This window comes from Euleptes europaea, chromosome 5, assembly GCF_029931775.1.
Source record: "Euleptes europaea isolate rEulEur1 chromosome 5, rEulEur1.hap1, whole genome shotgun sequence".
Lineage (NCBI taxonomy): Eukaryota > Metazoa > Chordata > Lepidosauria > Squamata > Sphaerodactylidae > Euleptes > Euleptes europaea.
In genome coordinates this window covers 45,146,464-45,172,826 of record NC_079316.1, presented here as the reverse complement: position 1 = coordinate 45,172,826, position 26,363 = coordinate 45,146,464, and the positions used below count along the sequence as shown (strand labels likewise).

The following is a 26,363-nucleotide window of genomic DNA, read 5'->3' as shown; positions in this document are numbered from 1 at the left end:
GTCTAAGCTAGCGGCCGTTACCACATATTGGAAGAGTGAGGTCCATAAGTTAATTACACGCTGTGTGAAGAAGTACCTTCTCTTGTCTGTCCTGAATTTTCCACTCATAAATTTCACTGGGGACACCCCAAGGAAATGTATGGCATTTCACAGTTTTATGAGAGCAGGAAGAAAAGACTTCTTTATTCACTTACTCCATGCCATGCATAATATTAGAAATGTCTGTTATGCTCCCTCATCATGTCTTCCAATCATCCCTTCTTCTTCTGGCTGCTACAGCTGTAAATCAATTATAGAGATCACCTTTGTAGTGCACACATAACCTAATAAAAGGGATAGCTGGAACTGTGTCTCTGAGATGCATGGCCAGTATCCTTCAGTACCAGCAAGGTCCGTGTTGGCTGTATGGCTATGAAACAGCTATAAACCAGTGTGCTGGCTAGAGTGTCTGACTAACAGGGGAATCCAGGTACAAGTCCCCACTCTGGGTGACGTTGTGCCACTCACAGAGCAATCTTAAGGGGGGGGGTGCCACATAGGAGCCGACATGACCCCTACACCAGCATCTGTGCCACTTGCGCTGTGCAAAGTGGCACAGACGCTGGCGTAGGACAACTTACGCCAGCCCCAGGAATGACACTGCAGCACGGGCCTTGCATGCTGGTGCTTCCATAGGGTTGCCAACTGCCAGGTAGTAGCAGGAGATCTCCCACTAAGTCAACTGCTCTCCAGCCAATAGAGATCAGATCACCTGGAGAAAAATGGCCGCTTTGGCAATTAAACTCTATGGCATTGAAGTCCCTCCCCTCCCCAAACCCCGACCTCTTCAGGCTCCACCCCCAAAATCTCCTGCCGGTTGAGAAGAGGGACCTGGCAACCCTATGCTTCCATGTTCACAGAAGTTAATTCCTCAGCCGGCATCAGTGTTCCCAGGGTGTTTTTAGGGGCAGAGCTGCCATTAGGCAGCTTCCAAATGCCTGTTGGCCTGGGAATGCCCCTTTGTGCTGCTGTGGGGCTACACAAGTAGCCCCATGAAACATCAATGGATGAGTTTCATGGGTTTTCCTTTAATTAATTTAAGAAATTTTCTGGCCAGGAAGCCTCTCAGGAGGTGGCATGCCTGCACTATTCCTGGCCATCACTTATCTACCCCCCTTAGGATTGCTCTGTATCTCTCTCCACCTAATCTACCTGGCAGGGTTATTCTGAAGCTAAAATGGGGAGAGCATGTACATTGCCTTGAGTTCCTTGACGTAATGTTATGCCAAATAGAGAGGTCTCCTTTTATTAGGGGAAATTAGCTAGGAGACTTGTAGAGCTTTGCGAGAGGCTGGCATCAGGAATCTTTCAGACCTATTTTTATGGGGGTGAGCACATCAGTGGAAAAAGTTCCCAATAACAAAGCCTTTATCAAATAATCAAATTTGTATACACACTCACAACAAAACACACAAATCCCAATACATTCAAGAACTAGGAAATAAAAGGTAGGAGGGGATGGACACAGTGGTTGCCAGGGGAAAGTATATTTACCGATCAGAGGGGTGATGTCCAGAGAGGCAGCTGTGTGGAACAAGAAACGACCAGCATTTCTCTTAAGGAAAGCGAAAGGGCTGTACATGCAAGTACAGGGGTGCGCACGTTTTGGTTCCAAGAAAACGGTCACACTTTGCAAGAGGGGAGATATTTATACCTGAAACGTATCCTGGGGCAGTATGAAGTCACTGGTAACCAAACATTCCCGGTGGACAAAGGCTTGATTGCTTTTTGATTAGTTTAGGAGTTCGGGTGAGAAAGACAGAATGTGGGTACAATGCCTAGGATCTTCTTGGTTAAGTTCTGCTATAGATTTCTAGATGAGGGGAAATGTCTTGGGAAATGTTTTTCAGGAAAGAGGGGGTGAGTCTGAGGGGTTTGGTTTCTGGCTATTTTGCAACTTAATGGGTTTGTTTTTGGTCATCTGGCCATGCCGAGTAAGGATTCCAGGTTCCCTGAATGGTGTTTCATTATTGATGAGATTACTGGGGTTTTCTTATCAGCTGCAGGAGAAAGCTAAACATATGCTGAGCAAAGTGTGTTTCTGTCTTATTGTCCTCTTGGTTGCACCTGGCATAGCCTGTGGGGGGGAGGCAGGCAGACAAGGCTGAACTTGCCCAGTCTGCTCTGGAGTGTGCAACAAAGATGGTTGCCAGAAAAGTTCCATTTTGTCTCTGGCTCACTGGGCATATTTAAGGTGTCCTGGTGGGGTAACAGTAAGGGCAGGATAAAATAAATGTTAGGTGAATGTGCTGGATATCTGGGACATTATACATTTTTTGGGGGGTCTAAATTGTACATGAGGATCACATATATCACTACATTAAAAAAAAAACTGTAGAGGATAAAAATGTTTTCCTAGCACTTGCTGGTACCAAAAAGAGACTCTTGATTTGGAAAACACACCCTGTACTGAACTGAGTACTGCACTGAATAATGAATTGTTTCCTGTTACATTTACACGATTGCAAATGTAATGAGATTATATTCCAACCTGTACTGTCTCTATCCTATGATACAACAGTAGCTGATAACCAGCGCACGCCCGCCCTATCACCTGATCATGATACTTGGCATCATCATCAAACAGCTGCACAAACTGTGGTTAAGACATGGGCTTTAATAAAGCACGTACTGTTCTCCAGAGAGACATTTCTTTCTTCCTAAGCACTAGCAGTCCGCTTTCAATTACTAAAGAAGATTCCATTCCTGATCTCACAAATACCCTGGTTCACAGTAGGTTTTCTTTGCAGAAGATTTCTGGAAAGAAAAGTTGCAAGCTTGGCCATTAACAGTGGAGCTCAAACTCCTTTTAAGACCCATCACAGTCACAAAAGTTGACTGGCAGCTTATTTTGTAGATGGAGAGAAATGTCCACAATGTCCCAGCCAGCATCAGCTGTGAGGGGTACAGGTGGCACTTCCTGCAGAGGGACCTGCAAGCTGCTGTGGGTGGTGGTTGTGGCTAGCAAAAGTTCATTAGAGGCTGGAATACATGCCAAGCTTTTCAAAAGCCCAGATTTATTTGCTGTCTTTAGTTAGGTATATTGAGGACTTTGTAAATAATTATTTTGTTACGTCCATATCCTACCTTTCTTTCAACATCTGGAAACTGTAAAGATTCCCAAGGAACCAGTGGAATAAGATCTGAGGCAAAGCCACGAAGCTAGGCTTCTCCCTTCTTGGTTTCCAGACATTCAAGCTTTTTAGTCATAGGAGGAAGGGGCTAGAAAGCACACATACCAACACCCCAGTTACTGCAGTTTCAGAACCACCAATGGAATAACATCAGAGACAGGGTTGCCAGGTCCTCCCTGACCACCAGTGGGGGATGGAGGGGTAGGGTTGCCAGATCTAAGTTGGGAAACTCCTGGAGATTTGGGGATGAGCTTGGGGAGGAAAGGGACCTCAGTGGGGTACAAAACGATAGAGTTCTCCCTCCAAAGCATCCATTTTCTCCAGGGGAACCGATCTCTGTAGTCTGCAGATGAGCTGTAATTCCAGGGGAACTAACCAGTGGAGCCTAGGATCATGCACTTGCTCCCCCCGCTAAGTAAGTCATCACCCAAATGTGGGGGGGGGGAGCGGAGAGCAAACGTACAATCCTAGCCTTTGCTGGCTCTCTCTGCGATTTTTAATAGTATTTTGGATTATATGATGATATATCAGTATTCCATTGGATCAGCAGAAAAAACAATTTAAAAACGCGGTGTGGGGGCACAGAGAAGGAACCAACCATGGCTGCCTCCATCTCATATGTGGCTTCCTGGGGCATTGCGGATGGGATGGCTGAAGGCTGGCTGAAACAGGAGCTGGAGGAGGGGTCGGAGAATGGGGGCATGTCATGATGTAGGAAAATCAACCTGTGGCTGAACTATGCACCTACTCACATTTGAGATAAGCTCAGAAGTAAGCTTATTTTCAGGATAAAACAGGGATTAGAAAACCCAGGGAAATTGTGGAACAGAAGCAAACTGAGCCCTGAGGGAGGGGCACATCATGCATAATCTCCGCAGAGAATCGGGACATTCTCGGGAGAATCGCAAGACAAACCAGCCATGCATAACCAACCTGGAAAGGCAGCATGGTGCAGTGGTTAACAGCAGCAGACTCTAATCTGGAGAACTGGGTCCAATTCCCCACTCCTCCACATGAAGCCTGCTGGGTGATCTTGGGCCAGTCACAGTTCTGTCAGAACTCTCTTAGCCCACATGGAGGCAGGCAATGGCAAACCACCGCTGAATGTCTTTTGCGTTGAAATCCTTACGGGGCTGCCATAAATCACTGCAGTCTAACACGGCCACCCAACTGAAACTATCGTCATCTTTTTGCATGTGAGCTTTATTCATATGAATATTGATAACTGTGGTGCACCTCAGTATTGCCAGTGGGAGGGTGCTGCAGCTGGGTATGGGGGATTCCTGGGGTTTCATTTGATCATGCGCCTAATTCTGTGTGATTTCGCTGACAGGTTTTTGTGTTCTGCCATGGCATGCTACAGCTGTCTCAGCTCCTCTACAGTGCATACTTCAAGAGCAGCCTGACGACCATTGAGAAACGCTTTGGCCTTTCCAGTTTCGCCTCTGGCTTCCTCTCCAGCTTACATGAGGTAACGATGTTGAGCGTAGTCCATGAGAAGGATGCTGGAGGCACTTCTGAGCTCATTGTGTGTTGACTTGAACCTTCCAGGTATCCATGGTTAAGTAGTGGTTTTTTCCCTCTAGCCCAAAAATGGGGTGGGCTAGGGGAAAACAAAAGAAAAGTGCTAGTTTTATGGTGTGGAAGAAGATGCTTATTATGGTGTCTTGCCACCAGTCACCAACTGGAGAATCTGTTTGTGAACAGTAGAACAATGTTACAGTGAGTCAGGATAGCTTTGGCAGCATACTCTAGAGAGTAACTGTTAGCCAAACTAGTATTATGTAAATGTGTGGCTCTTGCCAAAACAGCAACTTCACGTTTAGCTTACTTTGCCCCACCACGTCTAGTAGAACTTACTTCATGTCATGATGTTCTGTGTTCCTCTGCCCTGTGGCATTGGCTGCTGCAGTTGAAAAGCAGACCACTGAGACATCGCAACACAAATGAGCCTTGTTTGGGAGCAAGTGAGCATTTAATGGAATGTGTAGTTGGGCTCTCAGTAACTGTGAAACTGCCATTCAAAGTAGAACGCTTGTCTGTTTCTGTTCCTTAAGTTGTTTCCCTGTTGCTGCCAATATTTAGGAGGGGCCCATCAACTCCCCTGTACAAGTTTTTCTACCACATTGTGCAGGTGGCTGTCTTTGGGCTCAAAAACAGTGCAGTGTTATTTATATTGTTGCTTGCCCTACAAAAGACTGCTGGTGGGGACTAGCAATTGCATGTGTGTATGTTAGAAGGAGAGATTTAAAGAAAGGTGGCACAGATACTATTTTGGAGTAGCACCTCCCCCCATCAAGTGATAGGAGAGCCTCCCAGGGAAGAAGGTAGTGAGAAAGTCCTTGTGGGGTCCAGTGGCCTCTGGCTTTGTAACTGTTCCTCTGAGAAAGAAGAAGACCCAACCTACATTTCTGTACCTCCCCACAATGGAGTCCTGCTACACCCATGGATTTAATAGAGATGCGCTTTCTGCCAGGCCTTCAGAAGTGTTGCCGCATATGATGTCTAATGCCATGTTACACATTAGTGCTTTATTACAAGAAGGTGCAACCCCCCAATTTGTTACGGAGGCGTGAGTCAGACCATTACAGCATCCCCTGCCTGATCCAAGACTTAAGACTGGAGCTGTACATAGCCTGGTAGGATTTCTTATAGTAACACCTTTAGTCATACCCCCATAATTAAGCTTCTGTCAGTGTTTCCCATGAGAAATCCCTCTTTCTCAGGGATGTAGTCATCCCTCTGGATGGGAATCCAGCCAACAGCAACAGTTTTGTTGCTAGATTCTAGGTTTGCTTTAAACATAAGAAAGGCCCTGCTGGATCAGACCAAGGCCCATCAAGTCCAGCAGTCTGTTCACACAGTGGCCAACCAGGTGCCTCTAGGAAGCCACAAACAAGACGACTGCAGCAGCACCATCCTGCCTGTGTTCCACCACACCCAAAATAATAGGCATGTTCCTCTATTACTAGAGAGAATAGGTAAGCAGCATGACTAGTATCCATTCTAACTAATAGCCATGAATACCCCTCTCCTCCATGAATATGTCCACTCCCCTCTTAAAGCCCTCCAAGCTTTGCTTCTCTGAGCTCCACGTGGAGTTCAGAAGACCCTCCAGCTCCAATTATTTATTTTCCTCAAAGATTCTCTGTTTCCTAAGGCAGAGTTTAAAGTCTTTTTCTCTTAAAAGGGTTCAGAGCCCCCCCCCTTCCTTCATCAAAAAGATCAGTAGCTTAAGGCCTATTCTGAGGGGCTCAAATACCCTGGGCAGTTCTCTGGATTTGAAGTGGGATGAGGATCTCCATCCGTTGTTCCCAGCCGCTCTGCATCCCTTCTTCACTTACTCCACTGTATCCAAGCTCATGGTCTTCCCTTTGGAACTGACCCAAGGGAAAAGGAGTAGCTTTGGATGCTTATAGAGATAAGAGTCAAAAGTGTCTGGGGCAGACTTGCACTACAGAGGGCCACTGAAAGCCAAGCGTTGCAACTGAAGTCAGATTTCACCCATACTCAGTTGTCAGCAGCAAAAAACATATTGTTTCCTGTGTGTGTGTTTGTGTGTAAAGTGCCATCAAGTTGCAGCCAACTTATGGTGACCCCAGCAAGGGGCTCTCAAGGCAACTCTTTCTTGGCGGTCTCCCTTTGAAGTACCGACCCTGCTTAGCTTCCGAGATCTGACAAGATCAGGCTATACCATGCCACCTTCCCTCCCACGTTGTTTCCTACAGTCCCCGAATCAGGTTTGGGTTCAGTGAGACATAAACGGGTCTGGATCTGGGATCTTGTCCGCCCACTGCCATAGCTGCTGTAAATGAAGCATACCCACTCACCTGTGGGAGATCCTCACCCCCCCACCCCATGCAGTATTGTTTTGCGCTACTTGGGGCTACAATTAGATTTTGGCCTTGTTTGAGCAGCTTTTGGTTTAAACCCTAAGGACTCAGAACCAGCTGCAGTTTTGATTTTTGTTGATATTTGGCAAAGCATCTGGAGTCTGGCAAGAGCTGCCATCCAGTTCTAGGAGTCTTGCAGGGGGAGAACACGGAGGAGATGCGTTGAACTAGCAACGTCCCCGCTGCATGTGCACAGGCTGTACTTTGAGCATGGCTTTGGAACATGTGCCACACGTTGGCAGAAATGTAAATCTTATGGGGCTGAAGTAAACATGTGGCTCAAGTCCTGGCACAAACAAAAAGGAGACCAGAACCAGCAGTTAGCCATCAGGGTGAGCACTGTTGTCTCGCATAGCTCTGCAAGGAAAAGGATTTGCCAAACCCTCACATTAACTAGGAACATAAGAGCGGCTGTAACAGCATTAGTACAATGACCCATCTGTTTAAGTTTGCTGTCTGTCACATTCTTCAAAGAATGTCCTAGAGAAAGAAGAGCCTATGGTTCTAGAATAATATCCTGTCTCCTGCACTGATGAAAACTTAACAGTGCAAGGTGCTATCAATTATAGCACCCTTCATTTAGTCTACAGGTAAAAGGGAATCCAGAAATTAAACCATACAGTCCCCCAATGTTATACTTCCTGGGCCAAACAAATTTCCTACTCAGAGTTCCAGGTTGCTCCTGCAGGCTACTCTGCTACCTATGTAATTTGCATACTGTTAAAGAGCACTTGTATGGATACTTCTTTCAGTAGGCCAGGATAGTAGGAACTGGGCTGGAAAGTAAAAAGAGGACAAATGTTGTATCTTTTCTGGCATATTATAGCATATGTGTATGAGCCTATTTCTTCCAGTTTACGAAGTAGTTATCCTTAGAAGAGAAGTACAGTTGGTAGGTAACATCTGAGCCCCTCTTGTGCCCTGAAGATGGAGCCTCAGTTCATCTGCATGAAGTAACATGTCTGCAGAGAAGCTTTAGTCATGGCCAATATTAATTCATCCAGTATTCATTGTATGAGTTCCTCTAGCCTGGCCTATAGAGGTATGTTCGCTCCACAACTAGGGTGTTTTGTGATACAGGCCTCACATTGGCACAGAAGGTATGTTGGATTGAGGCTGCTGATTTTGCCAGGTCTCCAGTATGTCTATAAGGATGATGATAAGCAAAAGTTCTCAACTGGGTCTAATTCATACATTATCATAAAACCCCATGTATTAGGTACTTGATCCTAGTTTTTAAAGGATCTTTTCCTCATAAGCCTTGTATGAAGAGAATCCCAACACTGCAAACCTTCTCTCTCACCTCACCTTCTCCCCCAGCTCAGCCATACACTTAGCAGCTTTGGAGGATAAACAACTTCCCTCTGGCAAGCAGATCTAGCTATGGCATTTTTATCCTACCCATAATCCAAAGAACTCGAAGCTGCATATATGGTTATTCCCTCCTTTGGTTTAACCCCACCACAGCTCCCTGAGGTAGGTGAGCGTCATGGCTGAGTGGAGATACGCTTGCCATTAGAGCACCCTAGCAAGGGAAAGCAAACTGCTGTTTCTCTGTATAATTTTTACTGGTCTGATTGACTGTATTAATAAATTGAATTGAATTGAACTGCAGTTTCTTTCTGGTTGGGTAGCTCAGTCTTTCCCCTATCTACCATCACATTATAATACTACCCTGTTTGGGATGGCAGCATTTATCTCCCCACTTCAGTTGAGCTATAAAATACAGTACCCTCTGAATCATTATTTGCAAGACTGATCAAGAATTCATTTTTCATCATTCGTGCAAATGTAGAAGCTGCTGCTTGTGTTGATGGTACTGGGTCTATTACTACAAGCAGTATGTCAGTCTGTGCAAAATGCTGTGCGTGCTGATTTCTTTCATGCTTATGCAAATACCACATTCATGTTGATTGCCTTTCATATCAACGTTGTGGTTTCACCGTACGAACAGACTGCTGTCAGCACAAGCAACAGTCGCCATGTTTGGGAGAGTCATGAAAAAGGGCTGTTAATATGTCAACATCCACATCTGCCTTCCATCAGGATGTGGCTTTTGCATTGTCTAGCATAGCACTGGTTCCATACCTAGTGCATACTTTTCTTACTGATTTTGAATCTTGGGGAAAATATGAATGTGTCAGAATTGTACTTAAAAGCCACCCTCTCATGCCCTGAAATGCTCCAGCAAAAACCTGAACCATACCCTTCCATTCATATTCACAGCAGGGGACACAGGAACTTCCTAAGTACTGTTTATACAAACAAGATGTTTGCTTGCACTTGGGTGACCTGCGTGGCGTGGCGGCCTTTTCTGTGCATTTTGCTGTGGCAGTAGCCCTTCCAGCCCACAAGCAGATATCTTTGCCATCCTCCCTAAGTCCTTTGTTTGTACTTCAGGGCATTTTTCATACTTTTATAAGGGCTCCCCTGCCTGACTCTTTCTGGGATTGTAATGTTTTCTCATTTATTAGAGCAATTCCAAAAGCCACAAAACCAGGCAGGGGAGCCCACGCTACATACACAAGAAAGGACACTTGGGCACAATTAGTGTGGCTCAAAATGTTAAATTTGCCTCAACGTTTTTGGATCCAGCCAGTGTAATTGTAACTTTTATGAAAACCACACATTACGCTTAACCATGGCATCCCATGCAATATATGGATGTTTTGAGACAATGAAGAAGGGAATTAACTCATACAAGAAAACCCTAGATCCACATAATTCCTACTGAACAGAGTCTAAAATCCAGGCTTTTAACTGACACCAGGGAGAAATAGGATTCAAATCTCATGTTTGTATTCTTGCACAATGCTGACTATTAATGTTATGGTTCAGTAGATTTGTGAATGTATTGACATGTAGGCTCAGAACCTCACTTGATTTAAATCAGCATCCTGAATTGGCTTTCATCCCCCCCCCCCAAAGTGTATTTGGCAGAAATGAAAGCTGAGTTATTGGCAAACCATATTCTTTGGGGCCATTATTTGTTTCTGAAAGTGGCCTTTGAAAACAACCCTAACAGTTTCAGGCTTGATGGCAAAGCAATCAATTAGGCCAAACTTTAATATTTCATTTCTCCATATTAGCACTTTAAGAAAACATTGCTTTTATTATGGACAATAAGCATGTTTGCGAAACTGAGCCTATCGCCATCCACTAGCTACACTTTGTTACATAGGGTACACACCTAATTCCTGGAACACATGTTCTTAGGAATGTGAATCTCACTATTGAAAAATTGCCAGAAATTGAAGAAGCATGATGCGAAATGGGGACTAATACCAGAATCCCATTTTTCCTGGCTTTTAGATTCATGAAGAGTTTCCTGGTTTGTCTGTATCCATGAAGAGACTTTTTATATTTACAGTGTCTTTATTCTCTTGGACGCAAGAAGTATTGTATTATTACAACATTAACATTGTGATTTTTCTGATTTCCATTATTGTTTCCTATAAGGATTATTTCTGCATTGCTTGTATTGCTCTGCATTGCTTGTATTGCACATATTGCCTTGCATTCTTTGAATTGGTCTTATAAATTGTTTGGCAATTGTTATATTGGTTAATGCCTGGTACTTCCTTGTTATAAACCTCTAGGTAGTAGCAGGAGATCTCCCGCTAAGTCAACTGATCTCCAGCCGATAGAGATCAGTTCACCTGGAGAAAATGGCCGTTTTGGCAATTGGACTCTATGGCATTGAAGTCCCTCCCCAAACCCTACTTTCCTCAGGCTCCACCCTAAAAACCTCCTGCCGGTGGAGAGGGGGGACCTGGCAACCCTATTTCATTTATGTAGTTTAAGCAAAACCCACTGTGTGTTTGCATGAATGCTGGGCTCCATTCACACATACCCTGCAGACCCAGCCCAAATCTCCCCCTCTCCCTCCTATGCTGACACACCCAGGTAATGCTGGAGAACAAAATACAGCACATAGGCTCACTTATAATTTTAACTGGAAACCTCAATCATATACTCATACATATCCTTAATGAAACAAACACATTTAGTTCTGATAGAAACCATTTCTTGATGGTATAGAATTTTTTGGTCATGTTCATTTGTTTTTATTTTTGTCATGGGTTATGAAATGCAGGCATGCTGTTAATGCCTGAAATTATGTATATCTAGTAAAATGTGTTTCATTAAGGATATGAATGAGTATATGATTGAGGTTTCCAGTTAAGATTATGAGTGAGCCTACGTGCTGTATTTTGTTCTCCAGCCTTTAGGTACTAGCTAGAGATCTCCTGCTATTACAATTGATCTTCAGCTGACAGAGATCAGTTCACCTGGAGAAAATGGCCACTTTGGCCATTGGACTCTATGGCACTGAAGTCCCTCCCAGCCCTCCTCAAGCTTCATCCCAAAAATCTCCAGGTATTTCCCAACCCGGAGCTGGCAACCCTAGTGGGGGAGGGTCTATTGTAAAAAGGAATGTGTCACACTTTGATAATCTTCCAGCTTTTGTCAGCTGTCTCTGATTGTCTTATCTCTCATCTCCCTTTAGTGTATATTGATTTAGCCCTTTGTTAATGAATTCTTCAGTGCATTTTACTAAAATTAGAAAGTAAAAGAACATTCGTCTTTCCTAATGCGGTCAGGGGAATATGTGGAATATAATTTTACTATGCCAGATTTTTGGTCTGGGCATCATTTTACTGGCTGTGATCTTGTTGGTGTCATATTCCTCAGCTATGATGGGTGAATCAGAACCTCTTGAATCTCATGCTTGGAGTCTTTTCTCACCTACAGTGCGTGTTAAATTAATAAGTTTCACCTAGGGGAGGGCTGACTCGATCATAGCAACATCAGGCAGTGACTTGAACTTGTAAATTGAGCCTTCACATAACAAATATCAGATCAGGCATTAAAAAGATTGCTGATAGAATTTTCAAATCATCTTAGACATTATCCTTTTCAGCGGATTTGTTGAAGCGCTTGGCTGCAAATCACCAAATGCTGAGTGATCTGGAGACGCACAAGCATGTGTAGACCAGCCCATAGTTTTTGCAAGCATCTGGCCTCCCTTAGCATCCTACTAATCTCTTGTTCTCTCTTCCTGCCTGCTGCCATGCTTACGTTTTAGCCCTTCTGTTATGTGCTGGGATTTCATTTTCTTCAACAACTCATGGGTGGAGAGGGATGCTGGGGTTTTATTGGTTTAGCACAGAAGGCAGGCCTATATTTGAGTTCCCTCTCCCTTTGCACACAGTGCCCTGCAAGCTATTCACGTTGTTTTCATCATCCTTAATTGTTTACACTGCTGTATGCTGAAGAGGCCTAAGTATATAGAACAAGGAGATAAAGCAAAAGGATTGGGATCCTATGTAGGACCAAGCTAACATTCCTCAGCTCTGCAGTGCTGTCTCTAGGGTTGCCAGGTCCCTCTTCGCCACTGGCGGGAGGTTTTTGGGGCAGAGCCTGAGGAGGGCAGAGTTTGGGGAGGGGAGGGACTTCAATGCCATAGAGTCCAATTGCTAAAGCGGCCATTTTCTCCAGGTGAACTGATCTGTATTGGCTGGAGATCAGTTGTAATAGCAGGAGATCTCCTGCTGCTACCTGGAGGTTGGCAACCCTAGCTGTCTCGTTTAAGGATGGTGTACTCATCAACGTGAGTGAAACAGTCTCTTCTCTTGGTTTTTGCTACTGCTGTGGCTATCCCAAGTCTTGTCAGTCGGAAGTGGTTTCCTGCAGGTGTGACTGGTGTGACTGCAGATTAAAGCACAGCAACAACAGGGCTTCCACATGTCAGGTTTCCCTGCCCCAGTATCCCAGAAGTGGCCACCACCACCCCTTCCCTGGTCCACCAGGGCTCTTGCAATTTAAAAAAAAATGGTACCAGATTATTGCTATATCGATATACCATTGTAACAGTGGGTGTAGCAAGTTCTCTGAATTCTCAGCTTTTTAATTAAAAAAAATAAGTCTCTAGTTCCTTCCCTTTCAAAGACATGTTTTTTTTCTTTATATCTCTGTAAGGGTAGGGGCTGGAGACTTTAAAAAGAAAAAGAAAGCTGAGAACTCAGAGAACCTGCTACACTTATTGTTATTACGGTATATTGATATACCAATGTTCTGGTGCTAATTTTTTTTTACAAAAAAAAAAAAAAAACAATGGTGATGGGAAGGAAATGGCTGCCATGTGGACTGGAAAATCCAAATATCCCCACCCTCACAGTAGTCATACAGGCTTTACTATGATCTTCCCAAAAACTTTGAAGCAAAGCAGGTTTGGGGAAGGTTGGATAAGAGCCATGGAAAACCCCAGAGGTGCACGAATGCCGCATGATGCTGGAGGAGGGGGGAAAGTGGGGGGGGGGGGAATGCCTACCAAGAGCATTGAACTAGGGACTGAGGGCCTGTGTAGAAAATGGCCTCATTCAGCAAAGAAGGAGTTACAAGTTTTGCAGCTGTGTCAATTTCACATGTGTGGCTCAGCAGCAACTTCACTCTTGGGAAATGTCTTGAACCTACCACAGTTCTTCCTACTTAAAGTGCGTGTGCGCACGTGCGCAGGCACGCACACACACACACACACACATACATATATATGGCACCAACCATGGCATACATAAGCTGAAAATGACTAAAACTAGGAAGTTAAAAGTAGAGGTGCAGATGCAGTCACTGCTCTTTCTCCTGTCTCAGGGTTGTTTCCACCTTCTCAGCTGTGCTCTCCATTTTTCACAGATTGGCAATATCGTCCTCATCATCTTTGTCAGCTACTTTGGGAATCGAGTTCACCGGCCTAGGGTAATAGGCTTTGGAGGCCTGCTGATGAGCGTAGGAACCTTCCTTCTGACTCTTCCACATTTCCTCTTACCCCCGTACAAATATTCAGCAACATTCATCGGTACGTATTTTCCCAAAGATCTTCCCTTCCGTAGCCCTTGTGCAGAAAGTCAGGGGCTTTGTGAAATCATGCTGCCTCCTGTCCTTGGGGGGTCTGTCCTAAAACACAAACACTGGGCAGACTTCACAGATTGGCTTTCACAGTATTTTGTGAGGTAGGTATGATGTCTCCCTGGTAAATAAGCTTAAAAAATGTAATTGAATGTGTAACTACTTGGCTTTCAGCCGTCCTTTCTTCCAAGATCCCCTGAGGCATGCTACAGTCTCTGTGCAATGACTTGCCTGTTGTGGGTGTGCCAAACTGGATTAGTGCCAGAGCCACCTGAGGCAATGCATGTTTTGGTTCATGTCTCGTATCAATGGACGCTGTTCTGTATTGAATTGCTTTGTTCAAAGTGCCCATGTCAACAGACAACCCACCAAAAATGAGCAAGGGTTGTTTGCAATGGAGAGGTAAAGGTAGCCCCTTTGTAAAACATACATTTTCCCCTGCTTCCTAAGTTCAGTAACACAAAAAAGGACAGGTGCGCTACTCTTCTTGTAATCAGCCTTGCCTCCAAAGGTTTGCTCCTTTCATTTTATATTAAGCAGCATGTCACCTATACCCACAAACAATCTCATAGGCTGGCTGGAGGAAGTGTTGCTTCTCATGGCACCAGCTGATGTTACTTGAGGTGGTGCCAGAGGTATGCTGAGAAATTCAGCATGTCAGTCGCTATGTTCTTCTCAAAGAGCATAGTGTGAAAAGGGGAAACTGCTCCAAGATGGTTGGCAGGTACATATAGCTTCCTTCAGTACCTTCTAATCATAGGAAATGAACATGTAATAACTCTTAGTTCTTCTGTCACATTCATCTGAAATGCATCTGGACACCTGCATGCAGGAAGTAAACTGAAAAGTATTGTTCCCACTTGCCATTAAAAAGGAAGGGAATAGAGGCATCAGAAGGCCCAGGAACACTAAGGCATCTCCTGCAGTAAGACTGCTAGGTACACCAAAAAATCTTTGCATATAATCAGCTAATTTTGCAGTACTGTGTTTCTGTATGCAACCACACTGGAAGTATGCCTGTGAAGAGAAAGCATATGGAAAATGTCATGTTGAAGTTGAAAGTCCCTGTGGATTTTGCAGGCATGTTCTTGTAAGCGAGAGTCAGCCATAGTTCAGTGTCCAGTTCATAGAGCTTTGCTGTGGATTTTCATACGTGTTTTTTCGTGGGAAGTGGTCCAAAGTCACACCCATTAGATGCGAACACTGTAGCCTGTAATGGGCTGTTTGTTGAAGGATGTGCAAGGGAAATGACCTTTGTCCAAATGATAATTCGGGCACTAAAGCTAACAGGGTCCGTCTAGGTCTGCTGAAGTTTAGAGGAAGATATAATTAGTAAATGGAAACATTAGATAACTACCTAAGTAAAGTGCACATTTTAACAATGAAGGCCTGTGTCTGTGGCCTGTGTCTCTGGGTTGGACCCAGCAGTCTTTCAGTGGAAGTTACTTCCCACAGGTGTTCCCCGCTTTCCCTTCCCCCGGTAGCCATTTCTGGCCCTGGGAAAATTGATTTCCAGGATTGTGGAACCCCCATGGAGTAACACCCATGTCAGTTGATGGGCTGCAGTGAGGGTATGAAGGGAGTGAAATCACTGCACCTGCCTCTACTGTCAGCAAGGTTGTGCTGATGGAAGAGGGAGCAAATTGCAGCCCACCAATGTAAGTGGCTATTACTGTGTGTAAGTCCTGCAACCCCAGCAATCAGCATTCCCAGGGTTGGTGATGACTGCATGGAGGAAGAAAAAGGTGCCAAGATCATTAGTCCTTGTGCATCACTGGATCTTAATCCTGTTTCTTTAGGCAGGATGAATTTTCTCAGTTTTGAGATTTAGATACCTTCCTGATGGGCACTTTTACAGGTGTGTTCCCTGTGATAAATTCTTAGAAAAATTCAGACAGGATGGCTTTGGAGATAATTTCTAATTAATAGAGAGCCAGTGTAGTGTAGTGGCTAAGAGTGCCAGACTAGTATCGGGGAGACCAAGGTTTCAATCCCCACTCGTGCCATAGAAGCTCGCTGGGTGACCTTTAGTGTTGCCCACCTCCAGGTGATAGTGATCAGTTCCCCGAGAGAAAATGGCCGCTTTGGCAATTGGACTCTATGGCATTGAAGCCCCTCCCCTCCCCAAACCCCACCCTCCTCAAGCTCCACCACAAAAACCTCCCACCGGTGGCGAAGAGGGACCTGGCAACCTTAGTGACCTTGGGCCAGTCACACTTTCTCAGCCTAAGCTACCCCACAGGTTTGCTGTGAGGATAAAATGGAGGCAAGGAGAATGACGTCAGCGGTTTTGGGTCCCTATTGGGGAGAATGGTTGGGTACAAATGAATTAAATAAATAACGTATAAGAATGAATGACAAGTTCTCTGAAGGAAATGCATTGAAGTTCTTTATAAAAACAAAAGCCTTCTCATCAGTTGCTCCATTTTTCATTTATATCAGTTTGCTCACGACACACACTTGTGATTAGGTTTTGTCTCTTGTTTTTGGAGTCCCCTTTAACCTTTCTGTGTTCATATGTCCAGATTTTGATCTCGGGACAGATTTAGGTCTGGTCTACATATGCGGCAGAATGGGGTGGAAGAATTCTGAAGCAATAGAATGAGCTGTGTGCCGCTTCAGACTGTAGGTGGGAAGAGCTACATTTCCCTACTCCTCAATGTACAAATGTGATTACATCAGGGAGAGTCTAGACTAGTCTAATGCAGTGCTGGGTTACCTTTTACAGGGAATTATTAATGTAGGGGGAGTTTGAACAATATACTCCCTCCCCTGCAGTCTGAAGTGGCCCAGCCATTTCTTCCCCCTCACTCAGCTGCCTGTCTAAACCAGGCCTTAACTAAAAGTATATTTGATGCCAGCTGTGTGCCCTGTAGTAGGTAATTCCAAAATGTGTGTGTGGGAGGGGGTTCTGCCCCAGAACAGGAAGGGGGAGCAGAGGGGTGCAAAGCAAGCTGGCGGGGGGGGGGGGGGCTCTGTTCTCCAGGAACAGCTGAGGATGCTAATGCAAGCTCCCAACAAACTTTATTCCCTACTTCAGTCTCCCATAGGGACATTGTGCCACACCCTGATTCTCTTCACTGACTTGCGTGGTTCTGCCCCCCCCCCCCAGTTTCTTACCACAACCTCCTTTAAGTTTTCCCCCAGCAGACATCATCATCCAGGAAATGAGGGGAGTGGTTCTTTGATCCTACTCCAGCCTCTCCCTCACCATCCTAAGGGCTGCAGCTGATCCTAACATTCAGCTGCAGCCCGTGTTGTGCCCTTCATGCCAAGCCAAGGCTGTCCCACTGGCTTAACCCTCACAGGGTTTCCAGTGCCATGACCGAGGCCAGCCCTCCAGCCCCACAACCCCATCACACAAAGTATTTTCCCCCGAATGTTTCTCCCAAATTTGCTTATCATTTCTTTGTAAGGAGGAAGAAACTCTCAGAAGGGATCACTTAATATATTTTAGGGCAAAGTTAATTTATTTGGTATTTTTATCTCATTAATCCCAAACCATTTTCACTTAACAAAAACATATTTTGGCATGAAATACATCTCTAAAATAACCCCCATGGTAATTGAATTTATAAGGAAAACCCCCCGAGATGGTTAGGAGAGCCCCTGTTTTTTGGAAATAACATTCGAACCTCATGTAATAATGGTTTCTTAATGAACATGTATATGACTGTTTGTGATTCTGTGCCATGGTTTGTGGGAAGCTCTGTTATATCAACACAAACCCCTAAATTATTCGGTCAGCATTTTTCCTTCTGCCATGTTGAAATTTGATCACACCCTACCACATGGCCACAGAGTTGCTCATTAAGTGCTGTGAGTTGACGGGAATGTTAGCAGTTGAGAAAATGAATACATAACAATGTGCAAAGAAAGAAGAGCATTGATGTGCATGGCAAGAGAAGTCGCATGTGGCTTAATTTTTGTACTGGATTCTCAGCAATAATAAGAATTGTTTTGTTCACTCTAAAAGGAACCGCAAGTCCTTTGATTGATAGGTTGGGATTGACTTCACTGTTTCTTCCATGGACAACTTGTTCACCATAAAAGCTAATGGATAATGTGAAAGCACATGAGAGCCGTGGCCAACCCAGCAGTGTCCTTATGAACCCTTCCATAATCATCCAGCTGGCTTTTGATCTTGTCGCCTTCAATCCAGCTGCAGAAGACTCGGTTCCAAACACATTGCTGCATTTTGGTTCAAAGCCCTTTCTGAACATGGCCCTAAAAGCAGTGTTGCAGTAATACCTTGAAAGAAAAGGGCGATGACAGCTGCTGATTAAAATGAGGAAGTTTATGGTTCTGGCAAGTCTCCAGGAATGAGGGCTCATTAGGGATGTATTTAGCTCAGAGCATTTAAGTCAACCTCATTAGTGAGGTTTTGGAATGTGTAAGTGCAGCTACTAATGCCACAAACTGCTGATCTCCAGAAGATGATTTTACAAAAGCCACTGAAAGGAAAAAGTCAACTCTCAACTCAGTTCAAGCATACATAGGGACTTCTTCGGATCCAGGACAAGGTTCTGGGGCCCCCATGTTCACTATTGTTTATTTGACAAACCAAATGCCTGGTGCATAAAAACACTAGTAGGGTATCTGACTTTCCCCATATGAAGCTCACTTATACTCCCTTATATAGATGAGACAACTGGCCCACCAAAGTCCGTATTCTCTATTCAGATGGACAGCAGCTCTCCAGGGTTTCAAATGGAAGTCTCCCACATCACCTGCTACCTGATCCTTACTGGATATGCCAGTGAGCCTGACCTCACATATTGGGCTCTGTTTACGTACTGTGTATAGGGGCTTCCACAGTGAATCATGAGAAATCTACATTATACTTCCAGCACGGGTGAATAATGTATGTGCAAAGAACAGTAGTATGGGATGTTTTCCCAGCTGTATATTTTTAGACAGATTTTGAGATGAAAAGTTATGCTCGTGATCAGTTGGCACTCTGTTTTTCAGAACTGTTGCTTTGTTTTCTTCCAGATAATAACAGCAACATTACAACTGAGATCTGCCTCAGAGAGAGTGAACGCCCAGTCACAAACTTCACCGTGGATACCCAGGCAGAAAAAACCTCTTTGTGGGGGATAATGGTAGTTGGCCAGCTGTTGGCAGGAATTGGGACTGTCCCAATTCAGCCTTTTGGGATTTCCTATGTGGATGATTTTGCAGAGCCAAACAACTCTGCATTGTATATAGGTAAGTGCTTTCCTGTAATCTAAGTAAGACAGTGCCTTTCTGTTTGCGGCTTGGGCTCACATTACCTTATTGTACGTGTGCTTTGGGGGAGGATCCTCACTGCACAAAAGTCTTCCCATTTCTGACGTACAGCAAGTTTAACTAAATGGCACAAATCTGACAGTCCCATCCATTGATAACGTCCTGGCTTCTTCCACGGGTCTCGAGTCACGTGACCTCTCTCGTTAGTTTTGACTCCACATCAATTCGGTGTTGTCAGTTAGGTCCAAAGTCACCCAGGGAGCTTTATATAGATTTGCACCCATGTCTCCCTACTCTTACCCAGACACTACTACCACTACACAGCACTGTCCTCTGTAATATAAACTGTAATATTGAAAGGACCAAACACCCAGCAAGACTAACATGGGTATCCTCAAAATCCCTAAAATTATTCTCATTGTAATTACTTGAGTCACAGAGGTGGCTGAGGGGGTGCACTCCTGTAATTGCAAGAATTGCCATAAGGAACTCCCTTCTGTTGAAGACCGCTCAGCCGAGCATCATAAAAGGCCTTGTGACATAGATATGAGGACCATGAGGAGAACATGGACTGAAACAGGATTCTGTAAACTATCAAGCAGTTCAGCTTCAAGTTTTAAAATTGTGACTGGATTTGCTCACAGGTCAGGACAGAGTTTGATTCATGTTTGAATGAAAAGTTTGTGCCTCTTATGGGTGGAGGAGGAGAGGACGTTTTTAGCTTCTTTCTGCCATGGGTTACTAGGCTGTGAATTTAACAGGTAGACTCTCTATTGGAGGCTTTGGGGAGGGTGTGTGTGTGTGTGTGTGTGTGTGTGAAGTCCAGTCTTAAAATCCATTGCCTGAGATTTTCCCCAGTGTTGTACCAGCACAAGGAGCCCAAGCCTCTTCCAGTCATCCTTATCATATAACACAAGGTGCTGCTAGCATTCCATGCCGATTCCACAGGGGTAAAGGTGACAGCTGTGTCCCAGAGTTAGAACCAGCTCTTGGCATTCTGTCCCTTGGGCCTCTAATGCCTGACTGATGTCCTGCTGCCACTGTGCAAAGGGAGGTGGCCTGAGGCTGCTCAGTAAGTGGAAATTTTTGGATTTGGCAGCTGGAAATTATAAGACTACTAGTTCCTGATCTAAAATGTTTCCATTTGTTGCTAAGGCTGTAAAATGTTTCCTCCACCACAATTCCAAATGACTCTGCTATGGACTTTAGCCTCAGGTTGGCTATTAGTATCCCAATTGCTTTTTGTTTTCTCCCTATATTTATACTCCGCCTTTCTCACCGAAAGCAGACGATTCTGGATGACTCAGGTCAGGCCTGATTCAGGTATAGGTGAGCACTTAAGAATCCCTCGGTGTCTAAGTAGCTTTCCTATATCAGATCTGTGAAGCTCGGGCTTCTCTGCAGACACCAGGGTGCCCTCCATAGCCTCCTTGACCCACACCAGAAGAGCTTCCTCAGCCTCAGACCAGTCTGAGGGAGAGTCAGAGCTATCCTCTCGCTCGGTGGTTGCCAGGGTGCCTTCTGAGTATAGGACTCTGGTAGCCTGTGTTTCCTCCTTGGCCTCGGCTTCCCTGCCAGCTTTATAGGGAGAGCACCCAGGAAACCCCTCTCAGGTCCTCCCAGTCCCTGCCCCCAGGAGGCCATATAGGGGCCTCCAGCTCCACCCGCCTGCATCCTGGCAAGGCTGGCTTCAGCCAGGGAGGCCTGCTGAGCCACGTCGCCTTCTGGGCGTGGGCTGATGCAGTCCGCCAATCCAGAGCAGGCTGCTGAAGATGTGGACATAGTGAGCCTCATTCCCCTGCCTTGCAGGTGCCCCTGGCCTTCCCAGGTGATGGTGGGGCACAGGTTGTGGCTTGCGGCCCTTTGGACCTCCTACGAGCCCACAAAATTAGGACGAACAATGCGATAAAGAACACTGTATAAGATATGCCATAAACAATGCAGCAACTAGGTTACAAAAATTCAAAATCGATGCAATACAAAAAAGATGATACATACAGAAAACAGTGTAAGAAAATAGAACCCAATATAACGCATACAACAAAACAGTGCAATAAACTATAACCCTATTCCCTACATGAAAGCGCAAAAACAGAAATATAAGAAAATCTAAAATAAAGTGGAAGAAGTATCCTGGCAGGAAGTGCTATATTTATGCCTGAACGAAGTGGTTCAGTTGAGGGTTTATTCCCCCACTCTTGTGTTCTCCAACTGATGTTGGCCTTTTTGTTAGATGCCAAGCAATTGTCAAAAGGTGGCTCAAATAAGTTGAGAGCAGGATATGGTAAAGGGTCATAGAGACTTGCAGGCATTAAGGATTGTGGCTATCAGTGTATCTTGATAATGAGGGTTCGTTGTTCCAAACTATAGTTATTGAAAAGGAAACCAATTACATGATAACATTTCTTTCCAATGTAGTAAACATAGTAAATTTAATGATTAGCAGGCTGTAAAAGATTGGTAAAATGAGACCAGAGGGTTCAATTTTACAGCGCTTGCGCATGCTAGTGAATAACAAGCAATAATACTTTAGCATATTAGTCATTGGGGCCCAGGCAGGTCTGATTGTACACTGAGCTTAAAATAGAAAAGTAAATCAGTTATGCTCTGTTATGTAGACTAAGCAGATGTAGGTGAATTTCCTTATTTTGCACAAAATATTTCTGCAAGTCACAGGAAGGGGCAAGGAGCTGTCTAGGTTGAATGCTCCATTACTACATCCATTCTCTGAAACAATGTGGTAATTGAGTAGTAAGCATAGATAGTCAACTGGATCATGACCCTCTTTTTACTATCCTCACCCTACTTCACTTCTATAGAATTAACAGCTATGGGTAGCAAGGCAGAATGTCAAAACTCTTAATGATGCGGAATGTGGAAACTGAGACTGGAACCTCTTGGCCAGTATGAATCTGTTTTATTCCACGTGGGAGTTCTCGCTCCACAAGCTTTCCTGTGGACACCTCAGGTTGTCATTCTGAGTTACTGTGCTTTTCCCTGAAATGCTCAGTCTTGTTCTGTGATTTTCTAAAATACTCTGTTGCAACCACAGTGTAAAAATAATGCTGCCATTTTATAGCAAGTACAGTTTGGTCTGGGAACACTTAATCCATATTTTTGGTACAAAAGACTGGGTGGCCATAGTCAAAATAAGTAAGAACAAAGCACTTTTGTGCTAATTGCTGAAAATTCCAGACTCTCTGTTGCCTTTATTTTCCAGAATGTTCAATTTTGTTGGCAGAGTTGATGCTTACGAAGTACCTGTTGTCAGTGCTGCTAATTTTTGTGGAGCTGAGAGATGATACAGCATCCCCAGTCTGAGCTGCTGAAAAATCTATGGATTTTGGAATCCATACTCTACAAAGCCAAATAGTCCTCAAGAAATATTGTGGCATGCATCTTCATCTACGTGGCAACCACTGTGATTTAGTTGTTAGAGAATCAGACAAGCAGTTGGGAGACCCAGGTTCAAATCTCCATTCTGCCACAGAGGCTCACTGGACCAGTCGTATACTCCTACCTCACAGAATCATGGTTGTGAGAATAAAATGGGGGAAGGGAGAATGATGTTATAAGCCACTTTGTGTCCCCACTGGGGAGAAAAGTAGGGTATAAATATATAAATAAATAAATGCATCTCATGCTGAACATTAAACATTTAATGTAAGTGCATAAGATTAAGAGTGATTTAGTCTGTGTTATATCTTTTTACTTCTTCCTATTAGCCCCACTTCTGTAGGTATTGCTTGGCAATAATCCTTTTCGCCTTTGAAAACAATCTCTTGAATGCCTTCAATGAATTTAAGTAGCTTAACTTTGTTCAGGATTGCTGCTGTCACTGTTTGTTCCCAGTTAGGATAGAGTACTCATAAAATTAGGATCTAAAAATATGTATGACTATAATTACTAACAACAGTGCAATCCAAAATAGAGCGACACCCTTCTAAGGTCATTGACTTCAACTGTACTGTGAGACTGTGGTGTCTGTAGAATGTGGCAGCACCTGTAAGATACTGAGGAAATCTGAGCTTGTCTTTTTGCAAGCAAGTATGTTTCCAGTATGTTTCCATCCTGACCTGGATGGCCCAGGCTAGCCTGATCTCATCAGATCTCAGAAGCTAAGCAGGGTCAGCCCTGGTTAGTACTTGGATGGGAGACCACCAAGAAATACCAGGGTTGCTGTGCAGATGAAGGCACTGGCAAACCACCTCTGTTAGTCTCTTGCCATGAAAACCCAAAAAAGGGGTCACCATAAGTTGGCTGCGACTTGATGGCAGTTTACACACACACACGTTTCCAGACCCCATTTAAGAACTCTCTGTCAGTAGCTTCTGCAAATGCTTAAAGGCTTTGGGTAAGAAGGTACAATTCTGAAGCTTCCAGATGCTACAGGTCCAGGATTTCCCCTTTGACAATTCATCTCTGTGATTCTGCCAATTTTCATCTGTTATCCCAAGTGTTTTGGGAGTCCTCCATTTCTAGCCTTCAGTCCCTCCAAGCGCTTCTTTTGTGTGCTGTCAATTCACAGCTGACTTATGGCGACCCCGAAGGGTTTTCAAGGTAAGGGATGTTCAGAGCTGGTTTGCCATTGGCTGACTCTGTGTCACGCCCCTGGTATTCCTTGGAGGTCTCTCATCCAAATACTTGCCAGGGTCAAGGCTGAGAGTATTGTGACTGGCCCAAGGTCACCCAGCAAGTTTCCATGGCGGACTAGGGATTTGAACTTGGGTTTCCCAGATCCTAGGCAACATTTTAACCACTACGCCATGCTGGCTGTCTTCTAAGCGCATAGTTCATCCCAAATAAGCATTCTGTTTTCAGTGTGCATTTGTGCCAAATCCAGAATGTGTGTCCTTATACATATATGTGCTGAGCATTTTCATAAGTTTGAGACAAATGGTGGATGGAACATTGTTAATTAAGAACTGGTAAATTTCAAGAAGATTGGTGGCGTCCTTTCAGATGGCAATCTCTCTTTTCATAAGCATAGTTAAATTGTGGAACTCCCTCCCCAGGATATGGTGATGGCTGCCAACTTGGAAGGCTTTAAGAGGGGCATGGACATGTTCATGGAGGCTAGGACTATCCATGGCTACTAGTCAAAACGAGTACCAGTCATGATGTGTACCTATTCTCTCCAGTATCAGAGGAGTATGCCTATTAGGTGCTGTGAAACACAGGCAGGATGCTGCTGCAGTCTTGTTTGTGGGCTTCCTAGAGGCACCTGGTTGGCCACTGTGTGAATAGACTGCTGGACTTGATAGGCCTTGGTCTGATCCAATATAGCTTTTCTTATGTTCTAAGTAAGTGGTAAGTGAGGGTCCCCGTGGCGCAGAGTGGTAAGCTGCAGTACTTCAGTCCAAGCTCTGCTCACTGCCTGAGTTAGAAACCAACAGAAGTTGGTTTCAGGTAGCTGGCTCAAGGTTGACTCAGCCTTCCATCCTTCAGAGGTCGGTAAAATGAGTACCCAGCTTGCTGGGGGTAAAGGGAAAATGACTGGGGAAGTCACTGGCAAACCACCCCGTAAACAAAGTCTGCCTAGAAAACACCGGGATGTGACGTCACCCCATGGGTCAGGAATGACCCGGTGCTTGCACAGGGGACCTTTACCTTTACCTTAAGTGGTACAGCATTGTAGTGCTGAGAGAATATTATCTTTTTTGTTTTAAAGTCTGTTTACCACTCCTGTGTCCTAAAACATGCTCTGCACGGAAAGACTGTATTGGGTGGTAAGCAGCTTAACTGACATGCCTGATTATCCGTTAATTCATTTACTCGTTCCATCTCTCTCACTTTCAGCAATCTTATTTGCCATATCAGTGTTTGGGCCAGCATTTGGATATCTCCTTGGCTCAGCAGCACTGCAGATCTATGTGGACGCTGGAAGAGTTGACCTGAGTGAGTATCTATTATTTATTTAAACTATTTTTATGTTGCCTTTCCACCTAGTTAGGATGCAGGCCTTACAGTTTAGGGAGGCTCTAAGCTGTGGTTGCCAACTTCCAGGTGGTGCCTGGAGATCTCCTGGAATTACAATTTATCTCCAGACTACAGAGATCAGTTTCCTTGGAGCAAATGGATGCTTTGGAGGGTGGACTGTGTGGCATTACACTCCATTGAGATCCTTCCCCTTACCAAATCCTGTCCTTCCCAGGCTTTACTCGCAAATCTCCAGGAATTTCCCAACCCAAAGAGGGCAACCCTACCCTAAGGTCTCATACATTCATGAGCCGATACTCTGAGTCATGTAATACGTCTGACACTTGGAAATTGACCCACAGCGATGCAGAATCTGCATCTGTATTTTTATTGATAGAGTTGTGGCAGAATGCATAGAATGACTTATCTGGCTACTGGCTCCTGTTACAGAGTCTTGGTATTTGCTGAGTGACTGGCAAACCAGACTGTTACAGTCAGAGATAATGGCATGTAGCCTACCAGTAAAGTTTGAAGCCTTCCTACAGGGTGAGGGCTATATGTTACAATGGACACGAGTCATGTCAGAGGTCCCTTGACATGACTCCCAGCTATACATGCATAGGGGGACTCACCTTTACAATAAGCTATGCTGCTTGATGCTGCTTCAAGCACTGTGAGGATGAGGAGGGAGGATGAGCTTTACAGTTCCCTCCCACACTGTTTTGGCAAGCAGAAATAGCCAGATGGAAGGGATGTTTGTGAGTTGTGTCCATTGTAACATATAGATAAGCCCTCAGGAGCCTTCTTCCAATGGTCAAGCCGCTTAAGCTGGAAGAAGATAGGAAACATGACCTGTGGTTTTCCCTGATTTCCTGTACCTGAAACAAAAAAAGGAGCACATCTTCACTGAGCCGATGAGTGCTATAAAGCCAGTAGCAGGTTAGCAAATATTATTGCTGTGAGCTTCATAATGTGATTTAAGTGAGCAATAAGATAATTGGGCATGCAGTGGGCAACAGTGACTCAGAGCTGTACCATTGCCCATGATTTTGAATGGGGATCACAACGTACAGTTGTGGATAATCAGTGCCCAATAATAATAATAAGAGTTGGTTTTTACATGTCGACTTTCTCTACCACTTAAGGAAGAATCAAGCCGGCTTACAATCACCTTTCCCTCCCCACAACAGACACCCTGTGAGGTAGGTGGGGCTGAGAGAGCTCTAAGAGAGCTGTGACT

The 26,363-nt window shown here is 44.6% G+C and overlaps 1 protein-coding gene across 1 annotated transcript in view; it reads left to right on the top strand.

Annotated features, from left to right (window-relative positions):
- Positions 1–26,363, top strand: part of SLCO2A1 (solute carrier organic anion transporter family member 2A1) — a 63,240-nt gene that overhangs the window by 18,468 nt on the left and 18,409 nt on the right. Inside the window, exons 2-5 of the mRNA XM_056849314.1 lie at positions 4,507–4,644; positions 13,760–13,922; positions 18,968–19,183; positions 25,004–25,102. Coding sequence (XP_056705292.1) covers positions 4,507–4,644; positions 13,760–13,922; positions 18,968–19,183; positions 25,004–25,102 — 616 coding nt within the window. The remainder of the gene's footprint in view (positions 1–4,506; positions 4,645–13,759; positions 13,923–18,967; positions 19,184–25,003; positions 25,103–26,363) is intronic.